Here is a 24,191-nt window from a genome sequence, read left to right on the forward strand (position 1 = left end):
AAACAGAAGAGTGACAGGCGATGCGGCTGATGAGTTAGAAAAGGGTCAAATCATTTTGGCTTTCTAGTTAAGGAATCTGGATGCTATTCGTAAGAAGTGAGGAAGCCATTGGAAGATGTTAGGCACATTTCCACTAGCTAACTTTGCATTCACTCTTTAATGTTGTCCATGTGTTGGAATGAAGACAGAGAGAGACTTGTTAGGGGGCTGTTGCAATAGTCCAGGTACAATAGTCAGGTCCTTATGAAGGATCTGAACGAAGAGGGTGACAGTGGGGATAGAGTGGAGAGGACAAATAGCAGGGCTCTTTAGGCAGTAGGTAGAGTCAATGGAACTCTGTGTGAGATGAAAGCCAAGATTCTCCCTCAGGGAGCACATAAGCCTGGTGGAAAAGTAAACAGAAGAGAAAAGAGAAAATTATTCTAAATTTTTGGCTGAATATAATGTGGGAGGAGAGTGACAGGAGAGGAGGCCAAGACTAAATCAAGAAGTTGAGAAGGGGAGGGCGGTTGAGGGGAGTGGCTACATTGGTGAAAGGAGTTAAGTACAGACTTCCAGTTATAAAATAAATAAGTCATGAGGATGTAATGTACGGCATGGGGGAATATAATCAATAATATTATATTAACTTTGCAGTGTGACAGATGGTGGTGATCATTTCATGATGTATACAAATGTTGAATCACTATGTTGTACCACCTGAAACTAATTTAACATAATGTCGACTATATCACACATAAATAAATAAATAAATAGCCTTTAGCAAAGAAAAAAAGAGGGAGGGAGGAGGGAAGAATGAACCTTTGTTTCAAAGGTATTAGGAGTCATTTAAGGAATTTTAAAAAAAGAAGTGACTTTTTTTTTCCTTCCCCTCCCCCATGGTCTTCTGTTAAGTTTTTCAGGATCCACATAAGAGTGAAAACATATGGTATTTGTCTTTCTCTGTATGACAAGAACAACAATAAAGTTAGGGAGGGAGCCAAATCATAAGAGACTTAAAAACTGAGAATAAACTGAGGGTTGATGGGGGAAGAGGGGTGGGAGGGAGGGGAAAGTGGGTGATGGGCATTGAGGAGGGCACCTGTTGGGATGAGCACTGCGTGTTGTATGGAAACCAATTTGACAATAAATTTCATTAAAAAAGAAAAAAGAAAAAAAAAGTGACATGATTTTGAACAAAGAAGTGATTGTCAGTACTATAAAGAGCACATTGCCTCAAGGAGAGACTGAAGTTAGAAAAGCCAAATTGGTGATAAAAATCTAGGCCAGAGATGTAAAAACCTAAATGAAAACTGGGGATAGAAAGAGAGGGATAAATACAATTGACTTTTGGGTGACTTAATAGCTTAGACTTGGTGTTTGGCTCTTGATAAGGAAGGAGTGAAGCGTGCAAGATGACGGTAGAGGTTTGGTCGGATGGTAGGAAATGATGCTATTAACAGGGATAAAAGATACAGGAGAAAAAACGAAGTTGAGGAGAAAGTAATGAGACAAGTTTTGGACACGGTGAGTTTGAAGAGACTGGGAAATAACCAAGTACATGGTTTGACAGTCGCTCAGAATATGAGGCTGGAGCTGAGGAGGAGTCTTGCTGTTGAAGATCATTATAGAGTTGGTAGCCGAAACAGTGGAATAGGTGAGAGGATTTAGGGAGAGTAGTCACACGTAGCTCTTCAAGCACTGACATGTGGGTACCCAACTCTGCACACAGCCCTCCCTCCCCTTCCGGTGGGTGCCCGTGTACAAGTAGGCATAAGCTACTCTGCCCTAAACCTTGACCCCAGGAGACCATGTAAAAAGGTACTGAGAGAGATCAAATGAAGGAATATGGAAGAAATCAGTATCCAAGGAATTGCTACAACAAAAAGATCCAACCTGAAAGACTGTGGAGAGAAATTGTTAGAGAGGTAGGAGGGATTCAGGAGAGGTGAACAACTGGAAGGGGCAACTTTTAAGAAACTGTCTGTGGTACATGAGTGGGCCAAGAGGTTAAGAGAAGAATTACATAGTCAGTGTGACCTTAGCCTTAGCTAATGTTTGTTGATTTGAATACTCTAGTTGGATGGAATGAGGGCATAAAGTAGGAGAACATGAGTACACTATAGAAGAATACAACTATAGTTTGAATTATTTTTCAGTATTTACATGGCTTTTCTTTATCTGGTGATACAGGTGCTCCTTCTAACTTTTCTGTCTATTCCTCATGTGGATTAGCCCTTTTGTTACTGGAAAACTTTAATGTCTGGAAATTGGCACTGAGTTTTCATCTTAGAAGGAAGAGGTCTCCAGACCACATTACCAGTAGAACCCAGATTAGAGGGGTATTCTAGGACTCCCTAGGGTAACCACACACATTGGCCTGCTTAAGATAATCCCTAAAATAGTCCCTGTTTACATTTGTTGCCCATTATTATTAACGATATCTCTTTTTAGTCTTAAAAGTGTTCCAGGGTGGACAATAAATTGATGTGCCCACCCTACTTCAAGCTTTGTTAAAACTCTAGTGCAACAGCGTATCTGAAAGCTTTTTAAAAAATAAAAACTACAAAGGTAAACTTTAGGAAATACTCATCTGTTTTTGAAGGAAAGAAAAAACTTTCTCAGTTTTTCTAAGAAAGAAACTCTGAAAGAAAGTATGGCTTAATTTGACAAGTAAAAGGAAAATATTCAAGATGTCAAAAAAAATCCATAACAAGTTAAAAAAAGAAAAGCAAGCATAAGCTAGAAAAATATCTGCAGTGTGTATTAAATGCAGTTAATTTGCCTTTTTTACAAATGAGGAACTTCAGTAACTCAGTACTTATGAAGCTGTTATTGTTTTGATACAGAAAACCAAGAGAAAGAAATAGGGATATTAATTGTTCTAGGATATATTTCTTCCCCCCAACCCCCGCCCCTGAGCCTTTGTGACCTACTTATGGTTGTCCTATTTTGCAAGATACAAAAGAGCAATGTAATTTCCTCTGTGGCTATTGTGAGCAACCTTAATCTTGTTCTTGTATTATATTGTGGCCTAATTCAAATAAAAAACATGGAAACTAAGTCATGTATTTCTAATTCTAAAGTTACACTTCCTCTGAAGGTAATGGTTAAGAGCAAGTTAGTGTAACATGTTCCATGGGAAATCTCCAATTATTTTAGAGAGACTTTGTATATTTACGTTATTAGGAAGTGTTAATTTAAATATTATATTAAATTATAAGCCAACCCTAATAGAGCCATAGCTAAAATATGTTAGGGTTAAATTATGCAAACTCTTTGAAATAATGGTCAGTGGCTTAGTCTTGCTTAGGTCGACTGTTGCAAGCTTTCAGTGTCAGTGACCTAATTGGTTATATAATTTACAACCAACATTAATTTTTTTTTTAAATCAAATTGAGTATTGTCGGTTACAATAGATGTTTTACTTTCTTTTGTATTCAGTTTGTTTAAACTAAAACATAAAAATTTACCCATTTCTCCCACCCCTACCCCCTGCCTCTAGCAACAGCCAGTGTATTTTCTGTACCTATGAGCTTGATTTTTTTTAGTATATATATGTTAAATGTATTTTATTTACATATTACAAATATACACATACATATTTTTTAGATTCCATATGTAAGAGATCATACAGGATTTGTCTTTCTTTGACTTAAGCTTCTTCTGCATCTGTTGAGATGATCATCTTCATATCTACATTAATTCATTTGTAGATGTTGAACCATCCTTACATCCCTGGAATAATCCCCACTTGATCATAGTGTATGATTCTTTTAATGTCGTGTTAAATTATGGCTTGCTGATAATGTCGTTGAGAATTTTTGCATCTGTGTTCATCCAGGATATTGACCTGTAGTTTTTCTTTCTTTTGGCATCTTTGTCTGGCTTTGGTATCAGGGTAGGTGGCCTCATACAGTGAGTTTGAAAGAGGTCCCCTCTGTATTTTGGAAGAGTTTGAGAAAGATTGGTATTAATTCTTCTTTGAATGTTTGGTGGAATTCACTAGTGAAGCAGTCTGGTCTGGACTTTCATTTGTTGAGGGTTTTTTTTTTTTTTTTTTTTTGGTTTTTTTTTTGCTTTTTTGTTTTTTTTATGGGTTCAGTTTCCTTACTAGTAAACATGTTTGATATAACTACAGCCATTTCTGCTTTCTTTTGGTTTTCGTTTGCATGGAATATCTTTTCTCATTTCTTCACTTTCAGTCTGTATGTGTCTTTATGTCTAAAATGAATCTATTCTAGGCAACATATAGAAGGGTCTTGGTATTTTATCTATTTAGCCACTCTGTGTCTTTCAATTGGAGAAATTAGTCCATTTACATTCAAAGTAATTATTAATAGGTATGTGTTTATTGCCATTTTGTTAATTATTTTCTGGCTATTTCTATAGTTTTTCTCTGTTTCTTTTTCTCTTACACTCTTCTTTAGTGGTTTGATGGCTTTCTTTAGTGTTATTCTTATATTCTCTTCTGTCTATTTTTTGTTATTTCTTTCTAGTTACCGTGAGGCTTATATATATCTACAACAGTCTATTTTAAGTTGATAACAACTTAGTTTAATCCCATTATAAAGCTCAACATTCTTGCTCTTCCCCCTCATGTTTTGTTTTTGCTGTCACATCTTACATTTTTTGTCTTATATGTCAATTAATTATTATAATCAAAGATGTTTTTACTACCTTGCCTATTAACCTTCATACTATCTTTGTAAGTGATTAATCCTCTATCTTTACTATATATTTACCTTTCTGGTGAAATTTATTTTCATGTGTGTCCTCGTTACTAATTAACACCTTTTCTATTCGGCTTAAAGTCCTTTTAATATTTCTTGTAAGGCTCGGTTAGTGGTGATGACTCATTTAGCATTTGCTTGTCTGGAATACTCTGTTTTTCACTTCTGAATGATAACTTGCTAGGTAAAGTATTCTTGGTTGGCAAGGTTTTTTTTCAGTCCTTTGAATACCTTGTGCCATTCCCTCTGGCATGCAATGCCACTGCTGAAAAATCTGCTCATTGCTTTATGGGTGTTCCCTTCTATGTAACAAGTTGTTTTTCTACTGTTGCCTTTAATATACTCTCCTTGTCTTTAACTTTTGACATTTTGGGAGCACCTGGGTGGCTTGGTTGTGTAAGTGTCCAACTCTCAATTTTGGCTCAGGTCATGATCTCACAGCTCATGCATTCAAGCCCCACATCAGGCTTTGTGCTGACAGAATGGGAATAAAATTCCAAGACCTTTATATGTGCTTTCTCCCTCTTTCTCTGGTCCTTCTTCTCTCTTTCTCTCTCTCTCAAGATAAATAAGTAAACTTTAAAAAATGACATTTTAATTATAATGTGTCATGGTGTGGGTCTCTCAACTCCTCTTCTTTGGAACTTGCTGGGATTCTTGGGTCTGGATGTTTGTTTCCTTCCCCATGTTAGAGAAGTTTTCAGTTATTATTTTTTTAAGTAAGATTTCTGCCTCTTTAACTTCTCTTTCCCGGGGCCCTATAGTTCAAATGTTTGTTTGATGTTGTCCCTTAAGTCTCTTAAACTATCTTCACTTTTAAAAAAATTCTTTTTTCTTTTTGATGCTTTAATGGGGTTTGTTCCACTGCCTTGTCTTTGAGTTGACTGATTCTATCTTCTACTTCATCTGTTCTGCTGTTGAACTTAATTAGCTCAGTTACTATATTCTTCAACATTGTGACTTCTATCTGATACTTTTTATATTTCTCATCTCTTTGTTGAAGTCCTCACTGTGTTCATCCATCCTTTTCAGTTTTGGGGGGTGGTTTTCCTTATGACCATTACTTTGAAATTTTATTGGGTAAATTATTTATCTCCATTTTATTAAGATTTTTTCCCGAGGTTTTATCTTGTCCTTTCATTGGAACATATCCTTTGTTCTGTTTTTCATCTTGCTTAACTCTATTGGTTTTATACAATATATGAAATAACTACCTCTCCCAGTCTTAAAAGAGTGGCCTCATGTAGGAGATGAACCTTATCATTCAATGCTGCCTCAGCTCTTGATTGTCTCTTAAATCTATATGCTTGTTCAAGCTGCCCATTATATTTTTAATAGTTCCCAGTACCTGAAGATGTGCCAAGACCTCTTGTCCCATAGGGGAGGATCTCAGCACTTGGACTCAGGCTGACTGGAAGCCACACCCTCAAGCATTAGCTTTTAAAAGTATGCAAATATATACAGTCCTGTGTACCATAACTATAGCCCCTCTGACCATGAGAACCAGGTGATCTAGAGGTGTCCACTGGATGACAGCCATAGAGATTGGGGCTACAAACAAGTGTCCAAGCCCTTTTCTAAGTGATACTGGGGAATTGGAGCAAGGCCAAGAAAGAGAAAGCCAAGATGGCATCCATAGCCTACATTCCTTGAGAGTGCTCCATGGGCTTCTAAATGTGTGCCAAACTGAAGCTTGTTCCTCAGGCTGAAGCTCCAGGACAAGCAAAGAGGCCTCCTTCACAGAAGATTGAAGAGTATGCCTCAGTTCGCTGTCTTGCAGTGTCCTGGGCTGGTAGCCTGCCAAGCACCATCTTTATGATAGCCACAGTCTCATGGGACCCAGAAATGCAAGCCCCCCCAAGATACCAGAGCCAAATATTAAGGAGTGTCCCTGGGTGACAGCTGCATTAACCAGGGCACCAGACACAAAAACTAGGGCACCAGATGTGTGTAAAGCTCCCTTCCAGGAGACACTGGTGCTTTGGAGCATGATAAACTATGAGTACAAAGATAGCGCCTGCCCTCCAAGGTCTCTAGACAGGATTACAGCCACCCCTAGGATGCATGTTTTATTAGAATACTGCCCCCTCAGGCCTCAGTCACGATGATTAGCTAATAGTCCTCCTTCCTAGAATAAGTGAGCTCCTGAATTTGTTGCCTATTGCTATGCCCTAGGGGTGGTAGCTTTTTAAGACCTCTCTGTCCTTTGGTTACAGTCCTGTGGGACTCACTGTATAAGCCCCACTGGCCATCAGAGCCATGTGATGTAGAGGTATCTTCTGACAGAAGTCACAAAAATCAGGGGCCACATAGGGGTATGAGCTTCTTTCTGGGTGATGCCATTTATCAGTTGTATGGGACCAGGAATGCAAACTCCCCGGCCTCCAGAGCCAGGTGATCAAGAGGTGACTCCCAGGTCGTGGTCACAAAAATTGAGGCACCAGATCCATGTAAAAGCTCTCTTCCAGGAGATACTGGTGTTCTGGAATATGGGAGAGGGAGAGCATGAAGATGGCCTGTGCCAGTCTCCATCCCCAGAGAGTATTCCAGCAGGCTTCTACATGTGTGTATTAAGTTAGATGCCTGTACCTCAGGCCAGTTCTTTAATATAAGCAGGGGAGTCTGAGTGCACAATCCTCTAAGAGCAGTTTCTCAGAATCACTAGAGTCTTGTGGGTCTCAGGATGTAAGCCCTGTTGGCTTTCAAAGTTAGATGTTTTGGGGGGCTCATCTCTCAAGTATATGTCTTAAAAGTTGGGATGCTCAGTGTGGGGTTCGGACCCTTCGTTCCTCAGGGTGAAGCTCCACGTTGTGAGATCCCTCCCAGTTACAGGATGCTGCACTGGGGGTGAGATTTATGGTGAGACTGTGTCCCAGCCTCTCCTCCCTGCTTTGATGATTTTCTTCTCATATGCCCAGTGTGTAATCATCAGGCAGCTAGCCTTTAGATTTTTCTAAAAGGAAATTATTTCATCTGATGCTGTACAATCTGTGTGTCCACGGGGGGAGGTGAGTTCAGGATCTTCCTACACTGCCATCTTGAATTGTCACCCTGGATGTTTTACTTAGCACAAAGAGGTATTTATTGTTAACTTTATTATTTCACCTTGATTATGCAAAACACAATTAACCTCTAGTTCTTTTCTCTCTAGCACATGATAGTGATGGAAGACATGCTGAAAGACTTTCTTCTTGGAGAACACCTATTATTGGTTGGCAATCAGGTGAGTTATGGCTGGAACTCAGGTACTAATGAATAAATGATAGTAACAGTTTAAAAGCAGTAAGTCTCTTCTTGTTGGAATATGTTTTTAGAAGTGATTCTTCTTTTTCCTACCAAAATGACTGATTTAATTAAGTAAAGAGGGTCTCTACCTTCTAAGTTTTAGAATTATCTCTGGGCTTAAATCCCCATTCAATCACCCATCAAGTTCTGTCCCTTCTACCTCCTAAGTATCTACTCTTCTTTCCTATATCTGTCACCCTAGCCCAGCTCGCCGTCACCTGTCACCTGGTCTACAGCAGTACTTTGCTAACATAGCTCCACATCAACCTTACCCTCACTCCGATCTACTCCTCACTCTGCAGCCAGGTTGATACTTGTCAAATTAAAATCTGACCAAGTCTCCCTTTTTCGCTTAAATTGGCTTTCCATTGCTCTTAGGTATAGTCTTCAGTATGGCTTACAGTGTCCAGTAGGATCTGGCCTCTGCCCACCTTTCTAGTCCTAAGCCTTGGCTCCTTCCTTTCTCCCACTCAGTGTTAGCTTGAGCCACTCTGAACTTCCTCAGTTTCTTATCTCTGCCCTGGTCGTTGCTGCCTGCCCTTCTGTCTACAAGGAGCACTCCCAGTCCTCTTCCTCCACCCCTTTCCCCTAACTCCTGAGAGCTCTCCCCTTGTCCCTAGCTGAATTCAATTTATCCTCCTTCTACACCCTTCTATGTTTCTGTCCTCACACTAGTCATGTTACTGTGTCTATGTGTAGAATGACTGTCTTTCCAACTTATCTATATGATGTTCAAGGGCAGGGACCATGGTTTTCTTGCTTCTCTCTGTATCCTTGGTTTCTAGAACAGTGTCTGCTACATTGTAGATATTCACCATGTGTTTATGGAGGGACGGGATGGATATTTTCTGTTTAGAAGGTTCTGATGTTCCCCAGTTGAATTGTCAGATTCACGGTGAACAGCACCTTTGGTTTTTTTAAATGGGTCTTAAATTAATGATAAACTTTCAGAAGGAGTTTAGTCTTTATTTTTCCTTTTTTTTTTTTAACTTATAAAGACAACACATGTTCTTCATATATTTAGTCCCTCAAACTTATAATTTTAAAGTGTTGCGTTCTTTAAGTTTTTATTTATTTATTTTGAGAGAGAGAGAGAGAGAGAATACACGTAAGTGAGGGCAGGGCAGAGAGAGAATCCCAAGCAGTACAGAGGCAGATGTGGGGCTGGATCCCATGAACCGTGAGATCATGACCTGAGGTGAAATTAAGAGTTGACAGTTAACCGACTAAGACACCCAAGTGCCCCAAAGTGTTGTTTTTTTTTTTTTTTTTTTTTTTTTTTTTTTGCTAAACGTGGGCCAATTGAATGGCTTACTGATTGAGCACATAGGTTTAGAAGTTAACTGGTTCAAGCTGCAATAGCAACCCTGTCACAGATGGCTGTGACTGTAGGAAAATTGCTTATCTTACCAAGGCCCAGTGCCCTGATACCTAACCTGGAAGTAAAAAGAGTATGCACTCAAGTAAGAACCACAGGAGGTGTACCTCATGTAGTGCCTACCTCATAGTAGGTACTCAGTTAAAATTAAATCTCTGTATCACTGTGCTGTTAAAAAGGACTTTAACATTTTCTTGTTTCATATTTTTCTAAATAAGAATTACAAGAAGTGTGATAAATTATTCAGGGTTTTTTTTTCACTATTTAAAAAGTCCTGCCTACCTTTATGTATTGAAAAATCATTTTCCTCCCTGAGTAAGGATGGAGAGCAATTATCCAGTATTCAGTCCTTGATTTCAAATTTTTCATCTGTCTCTGAAAAATGGTGACTCTCTGAAAATTTCTGACTATCTAGCCCAGAGTATTTCACAAACATTTTATAAGTGGTTAAACCTTGGTGCACTCAGTGTGTCCTTTTTGGGACTTCTGCCATCACCTGGATGACCCTAGACAGAGACTCTGCTGGCATCTCAGCAGCAGCAGGCCAGACCAACAATCTACAGAACTGGGACTTGGGGAATAATTTTGCTGAGAAGCAGCTTTTCAAAAGGAAGGTCCCTAGAGGTCAAGCTGTGAATTCAAGCAGCACGGAAATATCCTAGGTTATACTGATGCCCTAAGGGTTTAGTGGGTGGGATGGAGTAGAAGTGTCTTGCCAAAGGCAGAGTTGACAGTTGAGCAGCTAAGAGAGTCAGGGTTTCACAAGAGTTGTCTAGGTTGAAAGGTTAAAGTTAGAACCTAGCCAGTAACCAGAAAGACAGGAATCACACTCTAATCTGTGAGAGGGGAGGGGGGCTGAGGAGAGCTATGCAGGATGAGGGTGAGGTGGAACAGAGGTTTGCTTTTACTTTGTGGTAAGTGGAAAAGAGGCAGTGTGCTTTGAAATGACGCTAGAGTCATGTTGGTGGGAAATCCGGTAGGCTATCTCTAGTTGATTTCCAGTCCCAAAGAAGAGAACAGGACAGTAGGACACAGGGCCAGGCCTGTCATCAGCGGGTCTTGCCTTCTTTCGTCCTTGTTCTGCACCCACTTGGGAGAAAGAAAAATTGACCAACGGAGATTGTATTCAATGTTAAATTTGGTATGTTTAACTGGCCTTTTTCATATCAGAAGGGCTTTTTTGTTCATTCATTATATACCTTTAAGACCATCAGTCTCATATAATAAGACTCTTAAATACAGAGAACAAACTGAGGGTGGAAGGGGAGGCGGGGGAGGGGGGAATGGGTGATGGGCATTAAGGAGGGCACTTGTTGGGATGAGCACTGGGTGTTGTATGTAAGTGATGAACCACCGGAATCTACCCCCGAAACCAAGAGCACACTTTACACACTGTATGTTAGCCAATTTGACAATAAATTATATTAATAATAATAATATTACCAATGTTGAAGGAACTTTCAGATTTCCCAAGTCAGTTCTCCTTCTGTGTCCATTAAATTATCTAGTGAACAAGACTAACTCTCTTAGTCTGTTGTTTGATATCCTCCTGTCATTTGTCCATTATCTATTCCTACCCTGCTTGCAGCCTACTGTCTCATTCCTCCCCCTCAAACTCTTGTCCTCAGATAAATATAACTGCTTTCCAAACATACCTTTGTATCAGTGTCATATTCCAACCTTTGATCTTATCAGCCTGCTCTCTTATTTCCCCCATCTTTGCCTTTTGAAATCCTTCCAACCCCAGAGTGGCAATGTGCTATCATAGAAGAGCGAAAGCTGGGAATCCAGAGACCTACCTTCTTGTCCAGACTTTACAATTCTCTAGGTGATATTAGGTAGATTGCTATTACTCCTTAATGGGCTTTGTCTTTTTTCTTCTCTCTTTTTTCCCCTTATCTGTTAAAGGATAGAATTGAAATGGGTATTTTCTTTTTTTTTTTTTTTAAGTTTATTCATTTATTTTGAAACAGACAGAGAGAGTGAGAGAGGAAGGGGCAGAGAGAGAGGGAGAGAGTGAATCCCAAGCCGGCTCCATGCTGTCTGCGCAGAGCCCAATGAGGGACTCAATCCCATGAACCATGAGATCATGACCTGAGTCAAAATCAAGAGTCAGACGCTTAACCAACTAAGCCACGCAGACACCCCTGGAATGGGTATTTTCTAAGGTCCTTCTGGCTATAATATTCTATAATATGTTTCTTTAATAAAGTCTTCCTGAACACAGGCCTGAAGCTTTGGCCCTATTCCTTGAACTGTTACAGCAGGTCAGTTATTGATTTCTTTTGGCTTCTCTTAGACTTATGCCTCTACCTGCCATCTCTCTACTAAACCAAGAGAGAGTCCCTTGAGAAAAGCCTTAATTATTTTTGCCTTGCGTACATAGATAGTCAACAAATATTTGCTGAGTAAATTGCTGGATTGTAGAAGACTACTAAGAATAAATTGCCAATGAGTAGTCAAAATGATTTAGAAGTAGTATGAATTTAAAATTCAGGTTAACTCGGATTATTTTCAGGAGAGTCTAAGACAGATGGACTGAATTCCTTATTTTGTAAATTTGTAACTATCAACGAAGGAAACAAATTAGGTAGAATCTAGGGAGTGCCTACTTAAGAGAGTAAATAGTTAAGGGGCCCATTCAACTGGATATGTTTATATATACTGACAGGATCAGAGACTGGCAGCATTATCACTAGAACAGAATAATGGAATAGTAATCATTTTTAAATTTCAAATAATAATTAAATGGTGATTAATATTTAGCTAATTAAGTGACCTATAACATTGGGCCTGCTTACATTCACCAGGTCAAGGAGTAGAGATTGAACCAAAGTGGCTAGTTAAAATTTTTAAATACTTTAAAATACTTTTTAAATACTTTAGCTAATTTTAGTTCCTCTCACACTTGTTTTCAACCATTGGTGTTAAGATCTGAGCAAGATTCTACAGTTTGACTCTTTTTCTCTCCCAGCCTTATTGAGATACAATTGACAAAATCATAATATATTTAAAGGGTACAATGTAATGATTTGATGTACATATACATTTTGACAAGATTCCTCCCATCTAGTTGATTAAACATTCCACTGCCTCACATGTTTTCTTTTGTCATACGAACATTTAGATTCTACTCTCTTAGCAAATTCTGTTATGTAATACAGCGTTATCAACTATAGTCACCATGTTTTCCATTAGATCTTCAGAGCCTGGTCATCTTATAGGTGAAATTTTGTACCCTTTTCCCAACCTCTCCCTATTACCCCACCCCCAGCCACTTTTCTACTCTGTTTCTGAGTCTGGCTTTTTCTTTTTCTTTATCTTTTTCTTTTGTAGATTCCTCATATAAATGATACCATGCAATATTTGTCTCTCTTTCTCTCTCTGGCTTATTTCACTTAACATAATGCCCTCCAAGTTCATTACAGTTAGACTGTTGACTGCTTCCATTTAGTATGTACAAGGGAGTGTAAAGTCACCTACACGATTTGTTGGCAAATAAATGCAGAGCAAGTACGACCCAGAGATGTGTTTTGCCAAGGATGGAGTTGTGTGTTCTCTTTCCCTGTGCTTTCCTCAGAATTCTGAGCATCTAGGAGGTTTCTTTTTCATGAATGTACTTTTGCAGTCATACTAACGCAGGCCCTTCATCAATGGCTTCGAAAATGCCTTGCTTCATTTATCAGTGGTATTTCAGCACCTCTGAATATTTTATGCACCTTCTCATCTTCACCTTTATTTCTGTCTTGTAAAACAAAATAATAAATAAAGGAAAAAGGAGAGTGAAGGCATAGCTGGTAGGTTGAGGACTACTGACAGTAGTGGTATCATTGTTTTTATTAGTGTTTTTTTCCTAAATGCAAAGTGACAAGTGGGAAAATGCCTATTTTAATCACATGATTTATTCTGAAACTAAGTAAACTATTTGTAGCAATTGATCAGGCTCCTTTCTTTCTCTCTCTCTTTTTTTTAAATGTTTATTTTTATTTTTGAGAGAGAGAGAGAGAATGAATCTCAAGCAGGCTCCAGGCTCTGAGGCACAGAACCCAACACGGGGCTCAAACTCACAAACCAGAAGATCATGACTTCAGCCGAAGTCAAGACACTTAACTGACTGAGCCACGCAGGCACCCCTTTCTTTCTCCTTCTAAGACATTACATGATGACTACTCCAAAAAAAAAAAAAAAAAAAAAAGAAATCAGAAGTGAAGCTTTGAGGATTAAGTATTGGCAGAGAAACCAGCAGTGGGCTGGCAATAAAGTGTGATGAATGCTCTTAATACAAACTATCTATAGATACATTCAGTCTACCCAGCCTTCTGTTTGCAAACTAGAATCTGGCTGAAGTCCATGAAAGAAACTTTTAAATAGTTGAAGTTGTAAATTTGGAGATGCCTTGAAAGATTTCTCTGTCACCAGTAGCAGCTTTTACAGTGAGGAAGTTAAGGAGTAAATGTTGATTTTGAGATATCTCACGGTTTATTGTCTTTATAAGCCCAAATCCACCTTTTCTTTCCATATAATACTATATTTTCTAAGAAATCTGATATTAGACAAGATTTTATAACTGTTGGAAAGCTGAAAACAGTTCCATAAATGTCACTTATCGTAGCAAAATTAAGTAACCCACATCTTATTTTGATGAAGTGAATTGATTTTTGTTACCCTTTCGATTTTCTATGTAGGATTTTATGGCTCAGTGCAGCAACTTTCCAATAAGAGAAGCAGAATGGCTGCCTGTTAGCCAAAAGGGACAGGTGCCTGAAATGACACTAATCTGATGGTCCCTTAGTACATAATGCTACAGAGTGTAGAACCATTTTAGTATGCCGCCACATGTATTATTTTCTACTTACTTTAATTATAACATTACATGTGCCTTTCGTGCAATTAGGAGTTTTCGTGCAGGCTTTTTCTTTTTCTTCTTTTTTTTTTTTTATCCTAGCATGACTTTCTATTTATTTAAGCTTGACTGAGAGGGAAAAAAAGAAATGCCTATTTATTTTTGAGTCAGTGATGCTTCTTCTGTCCCAACTCTACTGGAGAATAAGCTTCTTTTCTTCCCAGATTTTCTTTTCTCTTGATTTATAGAGCTATATTCTATTTGATATGCAAAATATTGATTGTGGGTGTTTGGCGTTATAGAATCAACCTATAGGTGCATAGTTTTTATTGTTTTTTAAAAACTCACTAAGAATAAACTTACGTTTTTGTGTAAGAACCCTTGAGTTTTGAGAGACAGTTGCATTTTATCAGATATTAGAAGGAAGAAATATTTCAGCAATATAGTGTTCCAAAGTGCTCAGCTATCCCTACCTAAGAGTGTTTTTCTAATATGCAGTATTTTAAGAGATGAAAATGTAATCATCTATATATAATGTGAGATAAAATTGCAAAGCAAATCATCAAATTTTGATTTATGTTTAATGAAACATAATAATTTGTAGTCACTTCTAAATGAATATAATCCAGTAATTTGCCAGATCTTTCTTTTATCTCTTTTCTTCTTTCTTCTTTCTTTCTTTCTTTCTTTCATTCCTTCCTTCCTTGCTTCCTTCCTTCCTTCCTTCCTCCCTCCCTCCCTCCCTCCCTCCCTCCTTCCTTTCCTTTCCTTTCCTTTCCTTTCCTTTCCTTTCTTTTCTTTTCTTTTCTTTTCTTTTCTTTTCTTTTCTTTTCTTTTCTTTTCTTTCTTTCTTTCTTTCTTTCTTTCTTTCTTTCTTTCTTTCTTTCTTCATTTTAAACTAGCTTTTTGTATCATTTTACCAATAATAGTGGTCTGGTGAAAATTTTATACTTAGGCTCTCCTTGTATTCCACAGCCCATACTTTTGCCCTTATCAAAATTCTATTGTGTTATGTCTTCCTTATCAAATCGAAAGTCAGCTCTGGCTGATTTTCACATAGGATGTCTTCTCTATCCCTGACTTTCATGTGCTTCATGTTTTTACAGTACTGATTCTTTAGATATTCTTTTCACTTCTTTGGCAATTTCTGATCTATCAGCAGTGAGATAAATCTTAGAAAGTATCTCTTAATTTTATCTTCCTGGTAAAAGTTGTAAGTGGCTCTTCCTTGCTTATCAGATAAAGTCTCCGAGGGAGACACTTAAAACGATCTGTAACCTGGCTCCAAACTCCTTGTATAATTTTAATTCTTCCAGATTTGAGTTTCTTAGCCTCCCTGAGTAAACCAGGCCCTTTTGCTCCCCCAGCCATTTTTCATATTGTTGGCTTCACACAGCACTTCTCTCATCTTTGCCGATGAAAATCCTGCCAGTTTTCAAAGCCCAGATATTTCTTCTTCAGCAAAACCTTTCCTAGTCTTTCCCAAGTAGAAATAATCTTGGGGTGCCTGCCTGGCTCAGTAAGTAGAGCATGCAACTCTAGTGTTGGGGTTGTGTGATCAAGCTCCACGTTAGGTATACTGATTACTTAAAAATAAAATCTTTAAAAAATAATAATAATCTTTTTTTCTGAAATTTTATAGTATTTTTCACTATTTTGATACTTTTTTTAAGTTGTGATATGTATTTGATTTTATCTACAACTGTAGATTTCATCTACAACTACAAGTTTCTTATGAGTATAAGGGTTAAAAATGGTAATATTTGTACATTTTACAATTTCCAATATCCTTTTTTTAAAACCATTTCATTTAGTTCTACACCAGCCTTTTGAGGTAAATGTTTTTAGGTTTACATTTTACAAATAAGCCTTCTAAAACTCAAAAAAGTTAAAATATTTGCTCAAGATCACATAGCTAGTTAGTGGCAGAGTTAGGGCTCCGACCTCAAAGTTCACACTTATTTTTCACCATACCACAGGAATGCTTACCCTAGGAATAATAATGATAACAGCAACAAGAATAATAATATGTAATTGCTAACTTTGGTTGAGTGCCACAGGCTAAGGAGTATGCTTTACATACAGAGTACAGGGCGTTTTGTAATTTTCTATAAAAAGCAGAGTATGTAACGAACCCTTTTACTGGTTACTTAGCTTTAACAATTAATAGCATTTTATCTAACTTGTTTTATCTATTCCCCCAACGCTTTTTTATGTTGTCTTTTCATACATTATTCTTTTACATAATGTGTTTTTCTCATAGCCATCCCAGTATTTATTTCTAATATAACCACAATTCTGTACACCTAACAAATTAATAATAATCCCTGAATATATTCTGATACCCTTTTTTCATTTTTCCACAGCTATCTCCAGACAGTCGTTTTACACTTGGTTTATTCCAATCAGCATTTAAACAAAGGCTGGAAATTATATTTAGTTGACGTCCCTCCCAAGTCTCTTTGAAAAAGGAACGTAATACTCTCCTGTCCTCTTTACCCTGAGCAGGGTGACGAATTTTCACGAATGTAAACATTTTATTCAGAACTACACCAGTGTTAATGAACGTCTGAGGAAATACTGTCTAGAATAAATTTTGTTAAGCCAATTTAAGTCCCTCATTAATTTGTACAACAGTGACCTCAAACCATATCCATTTTTTTCCAGGTTAGAAATAACTGCTTTCTTTTCTTGATTTTCATAGCCTTTGACTTTGAGATATTTATACATTATGAAAATCAGTAAGCGTATCTTTAGGGCCAACTAAGCAGAACTCTATGCACGTTGTTACTACATAACCGTATATAATCCTTTGTATCTTACTCCAGCCGTTAATCATAGGCTTCTTGTGATCATGGACTTAGTTTTTCTCCTGGTAAAGTCATGTTTGTTGAATTATTTAATATTGAGATGCTGTGAATATTTTATTGCCAAAATTAAAGAATGTGTGAATTTTGCTAATTAATAATTTGAACTGAGCCCTAGCAGATTGCTACTGTGCAACATTAGAAACATAGCACGTTGCTATGCCAGCAGAATTGTCTGATATCTGTAAAGGGACTGAACAGTTTGTCCAGAAATCTTGTCTGTAGTACCCAGCTGGTAGTGGCAGCAGGGAATTTGATAACTAAATGTGCTATGATTCTAGGATCTCTAGCAGCCTGGGAGTCCCAAGGGTATGAAATACTTGGGTTTATCAAAGATAAGAACAGTCATCTTTATTTTAGATTGTACTATGTTGTGTCCCTTCTCCAACCCCTTGCTTCCTAATGAAGTTGTTTGTATTACGATCTGGAAATTCTTGACCATTCAGTGTTTCTTAGTGAATGTTCTTTTGCACTTATTTTGAATTTGAATGTTGTTCTTGCACACATATTGATTTTTCTTTTCCCTCCACAAGATTTGTCATGGTTGCTTTGGTCATACCTAATGGCCAAACTACCTAAGAGTATACCTTTGCCATTTATAGCAGCACAGTATTTCAAAGAGGAGTTGCAGGGATGTGGATTTCATCATTCCTGTTTGAAAAAGAGATTATGACTTTCACAGAAAGCTTTATAAGTAAGTGTGTTTTCAAGCCATGCAAACTCATAGTGCAGTTGAAATGTATGTCTTTCCGTCTGGCTTCTGGGTATGTTTATTGGCTCTGTTACGAAGAAGCCACTTGTGCACATGTTTAGGATTGTTTACTATTCAGTTTTAATAATTTTTTTCTGATTACCTAAGTAGTGCAGGTTCACTGAGAGAATTTGGAAAATAAATTTCCGGTGATTTATATAGCAGTAATCTCACATTTTACTATGCGATTATAGAATATTAGAATAAAAGTGTTTAGGGATCAGCATGTCTAGGCCCTCTTTATTCAAATGAACAAATCTAGGCTCAGATGGTGGTAGAGACCTCCATCTGGAGAGAGATAAAGCAGAGATCATAATCCAGGTTTCCCAACTGCTAGTATATTAAGTATATTTTCGGGCAGAAGCAAAGAATTAGAAGGTTCAACATTTGATAGAACTTATAAGGTTTAAAAAAAGCAGCCACAATTTATTTCTCTCAATTTACTGTAGTATTAGTCTCTTTGTTATTTTTTTTATTGCAGTTGGTATTTGTTAATGGCATTCATATAGTAGCTTTTTTAAAAAGGAAATTAGGACACTGTGCAGAAATTATCTGTAAATATTATACAAACTGGTCTAACTGTGTGAATGTTATTAAAGAATTAGGGAGAACTGGAAGGAATGCCCTAAATTGAGGGAAACACATGAGAGAAAGCGGAGCACTGGCAGTGGTAAACACTCGCTTGGAGTCGATTTTAAAAATTACTGCAGGTGATACCTGAGTGTGGTTTTGATTTGTATTTCCCTGATAAGGAGCGACGCTGAACATCTTTTCATGTGCCTGTTGGCCATCTGGATGTCTTCTTTAGAGAAGTGTCTATTCATGTTTTCCGCCCATTTCTTCACTGGGTTATTTGTTTTTCGGGTGTGGAGTTTGGTGAGCTCTTTATAGATTTTAGATACTAGACCCAGTCAGAGTGGCCAAAATGAACAAATCAGGAGACTATAGATGCTGGAGAGGATGTGGAGAAACGGGAACCCTCTTGCACTGTTGGTGGGAATGCAAATTGGTGCAGCCGCTCTGGAAAGCAGTGTGGAGGTTCCTCAGAAAATTAAAAATAGACCTACCCTATGACCCAGCAATAGCACTGCTAGGAATCTACCCAAGGGATACAGGAGTACTGATGCATAGGGGCACTTGTACCCCAATGTTCATAGCAGCACTCTCAACAATAGCCAAATTATGGAAAGAGCCTAAATGTCCATCAACTGATGAATGGATAAAGAAATTGTGGTTTATATACACAATGGAATACTACGTGGCAATGAGAAAAAATGAAATATGGCCTTTTGTAGCAACGTGGATGGAACTGGAGAGTGTGATGCTAAGTGAAATAAGCCATACAGAGAAAGACAGATATCATATGGTTTCACTCTTATGTGGATCCTGAGAAACTTAACAGGAACCCATGGGGGAGGGGAAGGTAAAAAAAAAAAAAAAAAAGGACGTTAGAGTGGGAGAGAGCCAAAGCATAAGAGACTGTTAAAAACTGAGAACAAACTGAGGGTTGATGGGGGGTGGGAGGGAGGGGCGGGTGGGTGATGGGTATTGAGGAGGGCACCTTTTGGGATGAGCACTGGGTGTTGTATGGAAACCAATTTGTCAATAAACTTCATATAAAAAAAAAAAAATAAAAAAAATAAAAGTAAAAAAAAAAAAAATAAAAAAAAAAAAATAAAAATTACTGCAGAAGGAAAGATCGAACTTGACTTTCTCACTGTCCTCCCTCCTGAACCTTGGATTCTATACAGGGAGTTGCTGGACACATGTTTTAGTATATCATAACTGTGGAATGACTGATCTTGACTGATGTATGACATCAGGATATAAACTTCCATGTAAGTCAGTTCAGTGAGGCTACCTCCTGACATTTTGTTTTGCAATATGGTGAAACAGAAAACAGCCCAATCTGTTGAATCAGAATGGATATGCCTTCAAATCCCATTGTGTGCCGGGTTCTTAACCACTTGAAATTTAAGTTTGCTTCTCTCCAAGCAGGTACATTATCTCCTGCTCACATGGGCTAGCATGAGGATTCAAGTGATTAAGCACCGAAAGGGTGTGTATGCATACAGCAGAGGGCTCCATAAATGTTAGTTTCCTCCTCTTTGTTTGCACAAAGGGAGCAGAAGCTTCCTGGAACAGCTTTCTACCTCCTTTTGCAAGAGCAAGTCGCATGACTTCCCTTTCCTTTCTTACTTTCTTCTTTCCTCAAATTTTAGTAGTTATTCCCTGCAGGTTATACGTGAGGTGAATGAGGTGTGTGAACTGGGGGACTGATCCTGGCTTCAGGGAGGGAGTTTTCCCTCCCAGGCACCAGACCTGTTGCTAAAGTACAGTGTGGTGAGTGCTGTAAGACAATGGCTTGGGAGCCCAAAGGAGGAGATTGTTCTGATGCTCAGAGAGAGAAAAGAATGGGAGAGTCAGGCAAAGCTTCCGAGAAGTGAGACATTTGATCAGAACACTAAAGAGTGAGTGGAAGAATTTGGATAGATGGGGGAAGGATGGGCTATTCTCAGAACGAACAACGTAAGCAAAGCTGTGGGAGCGCGAAGGTTCAGGAGACTGTTGGTTGATTAAGAACACATTTGAGGGGCGCCTGGGTGGCGCAGTCGGTTAAGCGTCCGACTTCAGCCAGGTCACGATCTCACGGTCCGTGAGTTCGAGCCCCGCGTCGGGCTCTGGGCTGATGGCTCAGAGCCTGGAGCCTGTTCCCGATTCTGTGTCTCCCTCTCTCTCTGCCCCTCCCCCGTTCATGCTCTGTCTCTCTCTGTCCCAAAAAAAAAAAATAAATAAACGTTGAAAAAAAAAAAATTTTAAAAAATAAAAAAAAAAATAAAAAAAGAACACATTTGAGTGAGACTTGCAGAGGGCGGCCAGCAGCTTTCAAGTTTACCTGCTATGACATATCCTTCAACATCTGGACTGGCCCAGGTCTCATCCCTGGATTCATTTTCTCTTACCTGCTCTCCATTCTGCTTTAGGTCTTTTCTCCTGCTCCACTCCTATCTCCCCCTCCCCCTTGATGGGATACAGATGGAGTTTCCAAAATTCTGTATGTTCTCCTTGTCCAGGAAGACAAGGCCTACAGCCTTTTCCTTTAAAGGATTTTACCGCTAATCTCCCTGAGGAAACAGGATAATTAAAATAAGAAACCTGAGGAATGTATAAGAATTCCAGAATCTTTCAAGTCCTTTAAGTCATGGTCCCTGATGTTTTCTCTCACAGAAACTGGAAGCATGTTTACTTCCTATCCTTGGTTTGATTCGTGTCTGTGGGACGTAACATGTTCCCTGCTTCTCTTAACCCTGTAGTTGAAGGACCATCTGACTCCTACATCTGCGAAGGTCCTTCTCTCCAGGATATTACCACAAAGAACACAGTGAGACGGAGCAGTAATGATACAAGAAAGTGCCATTCTCGTGAGACATTTTGTATTTTCTCAGACTTCTCATTCCACAGCTTCCTTCTCCCTTTTTAAATTTTCAACTCACTAAATATTATCCCTAATATGAGTTAAATATGATGTAAAAACTGTTAACTTCATGCTAATTTCTATTAGAGAGTACACATTTTATACAGAGAATAATGACAACTGAACATAAATACTCAGAGGCACAAGATGAAAATGGTAGCAGGTTTGTTTTAGCAGCTGCACGTTGTATAATGTTTTGTTTTTTACATTTCCCAGTGAGAAAAATGAGTGTGTGTAACTTCTATGATGGAAAAATAAGAGACTATTTATGTATTTATTCAATTAAAGTAATCCTGAGGATTTTGTGTTCTAGGCAAAAACTGATTGGAAAGCACAAATCGCTGTAACTGGTCCTTTCTGCTCTGCATATTTATAGAAATTCCTTTTGAGGTTATGCTTTTAGCATTTCCTCGAAGGAACCATCAGAGCTTTCAAAATGAAGTCAGAAATGACCTGATGAGATCTCTATTTTAGAAAAATAACTAAACAAATTGTGGGCTGGCCTGTTGTGAGTCCAGAGGAGGGAGACCAAAAGACTCCTGGCACAACGATGGGCCGCCCTTGAGTAGTGACAGTGAATTGGAGAGGAAGGAGCAGATATGGGAAGCAGGCACTTCAAAGTAAACAAATCCAAAATTAAACTGCCTTTTTTTAAAACTAGGCTTCCCTCCTCCTCCCAGCAAATCCACTTCTCCTCCCCTGTTTCATTTGTCAGTAAATGGCACCACCTTCCACCCTGTGACCCCAGATAGAAACTGACTCCTCTGTCTCCTCATCTCCACATCCAGACCATCACCAGATCCCATTAGTTCTTTTCCCTAAATACCTCTTAAATCCATCCATTTCTTCTGCTCCTTAGTTTAAACCACCATCATCTCCTGCCTGGATTTTTTTAAGGCATTTCTGGGCTGCTTTCTTAGGCTTTCATTCTTTCTGTCTGCCAGATCATTCTACAGAGTGGTTTTCCAAAAATCAAAATCTGATCCTATTACTCCTCTACTCTACTTCTACTTTTGGGAAACAGCCCAAACTCTTTTAACTGGCTTCCAAGGCTTTGCCAGAGCTAGACCCTGCCTGCCATTCTTGTTTGATTTCTTACCATTCCCTTCCTCATTCCTGCTCTAGCCTTTGCCCTCTCTCAGACCTGTCCAGCACTCCAGCTCACGATTGCCCTCAAGTCTTTACACATACCCTTCTCTCCATCTGGAACGCTCTTCCTCCTCCTCCTCCTCCCCATTACCTCCTTAACTCCTTGACATCCCCACTAAACAATATTATGTGTGGTGGGCCTGCCCGAGCCCTTTGCTAAAATCTTCAGGCATCTTGGATATCCCATAGCATAACAGTTATTATAGGTGTACTCGTTATATTTGCTTAATTGTCTTTGTTTCTTACTAGATGGTAAGCTGTGAGTGTGACCACGGGCCATGGCTATTTTATTTACCATCATATCTTGCTCAGCTAGTACATTACCTGTAACGTTATGTGTTAAAATAGTTGACATATTGGACAAGGGAGGGAGGGAAGATAGGAAATAAGGAAGAAAAGGAGAGAAAGGAGTGAGAAGAAAGAATAAAAACATTTTGCAGGTAGAGACTACACAGGTTGTAGTGACATTGAATGGGGTCATAGGAAAAAGTAGACTAGTCAAAAACGTTCCAAGTTTCATTCATTGAGTAGCAGGGTACATGGTGATACTCTCTTATACTGGGATTAAAAAGAAAAAGGAGTGGGTTTCGGTGGCAGCATAATGAGTCCACTATGAACATCTGGTGCAGAAGTTCAGTTGACAGGGATAAGGGATCTCAGCTGGAGCTTCGGAAAGAGGTTTGAGCCCTATGTGATGACTCCAGTTATGGGAGTGGCTGAGATTGCCCAGGGAGAGTATATGGAGCAAGAAGATAGCTGAGCTAGAAGTTCTGAAGTTCTAAAGACCCTAACATACAGAAAAAGAGCTGGGGATTTCATGTCACATCCCACATCTCTGGGAGTTGTAAGCCCCTAAAACAGTATGTTGCTCCAGAGCAGTTTGAAAAGCATGGCTGATTAGGTAACTTTGGAGGTGGGCAGGGAGCAGGAACTCCTGACAGTAGCTTTCCATGATCTGTTTCTATCAGGAGATCCTTTGTATTTCTGGCATTACAGTGCGTTTATGATATTTGCTTTCTCTAGATTCTTTGAAGTTAGCAGACTTGATATGTTAACAAACACATTTTACTCCTCTGAATGTATCTATTTAAAATTTTATGTTTGTTAGAACATGCCATTTAAAGCTTACAGAGCTTTGTAGTATATGTGCAAATGTGAAAATATTTTCCTTCTCTTTGTTCCTGTGTTAGACTTGGAACTATCTGGGGAGAAATCCAGTTAGATATCAAAAAGATTCCTAGAAGATGAAATGATCCATTGTTCTTACGTCAGTGAATTTGTCAGTTTGACAGTCAGCTCTAATAACGTTGAATCTTTTGTAGGTGAAATGTGTAAATTGGATCATTGCAAAACTTGACCAGTTTTTACTAGTCTGGAACTCATCACAGTTTCCAATATTCACTATCTTTATTAACATGATCACAGTTCATATCTTACTGGGATTTTATACCCTTTTCCAGTACTTTCCAAATTCTTTGTATTAATTCATTGGACAAATGTTTATTAAATGCATTATTGTGTCAGGCTCTGTGCTGGGCTCTGGGCAAACCAGCAATAAATAGTCCTGGACCCTGGCCTCAGGACATTTTCAGTTCACAGAACAGTGGATGAGAGAGACTTTATAAACAAGTTGTCACCCATATAAATCCTACTTATGCTTAAGAAGGAAAAATAAAGGGTAGTGTGGGAGGTGAGGAAGAGCCTAACTTACACTGGGAGGTAGGAGAAGCC

The 24,191-nt window shown here is 38.6% G+C and overlaps 1 protein-coding gene across 2 annotated transcripts in view; it reads left to right on the forward strand.

Moving 5' to 3' along the window:
* LOC115511098 (von Willebrand factor A domain-containing protein 8) overlaps window positions 1-24,191 on the forward strand; it is a 289,504-nt gene that overhangs the window by 83,198 nt on the left and 182,115 nt on the right. For both annotated transcript variants that reach the window (XM_030311601.1, XM_030311610.1), the window contains exon 13: window positions 7,864-7,935. In XM_030311601.1, coding sequence (XP_030167461.1) covers window positions 7,864-7,935 — 72 coding nt within the window. The remainder of the gene's footprint in view (window positions 1-7,863; window positions 7,936-24,191) is intronic.

This window comes from Lynx canadensis, chromosome A1, assembly GCF_007474595.2.
Source record: "Lynx canadensis isolate LIC74 chromosome A1, mLynCan4.pri.v2, whole genome shotgun sequence".
Classification (NCBI taxonomy): domain Eukaryota; kingdom Metazoa; phylum Chordata; class Mammalia; order Carnivora; family Felidae; genus Lynx; species Lynx canadensis.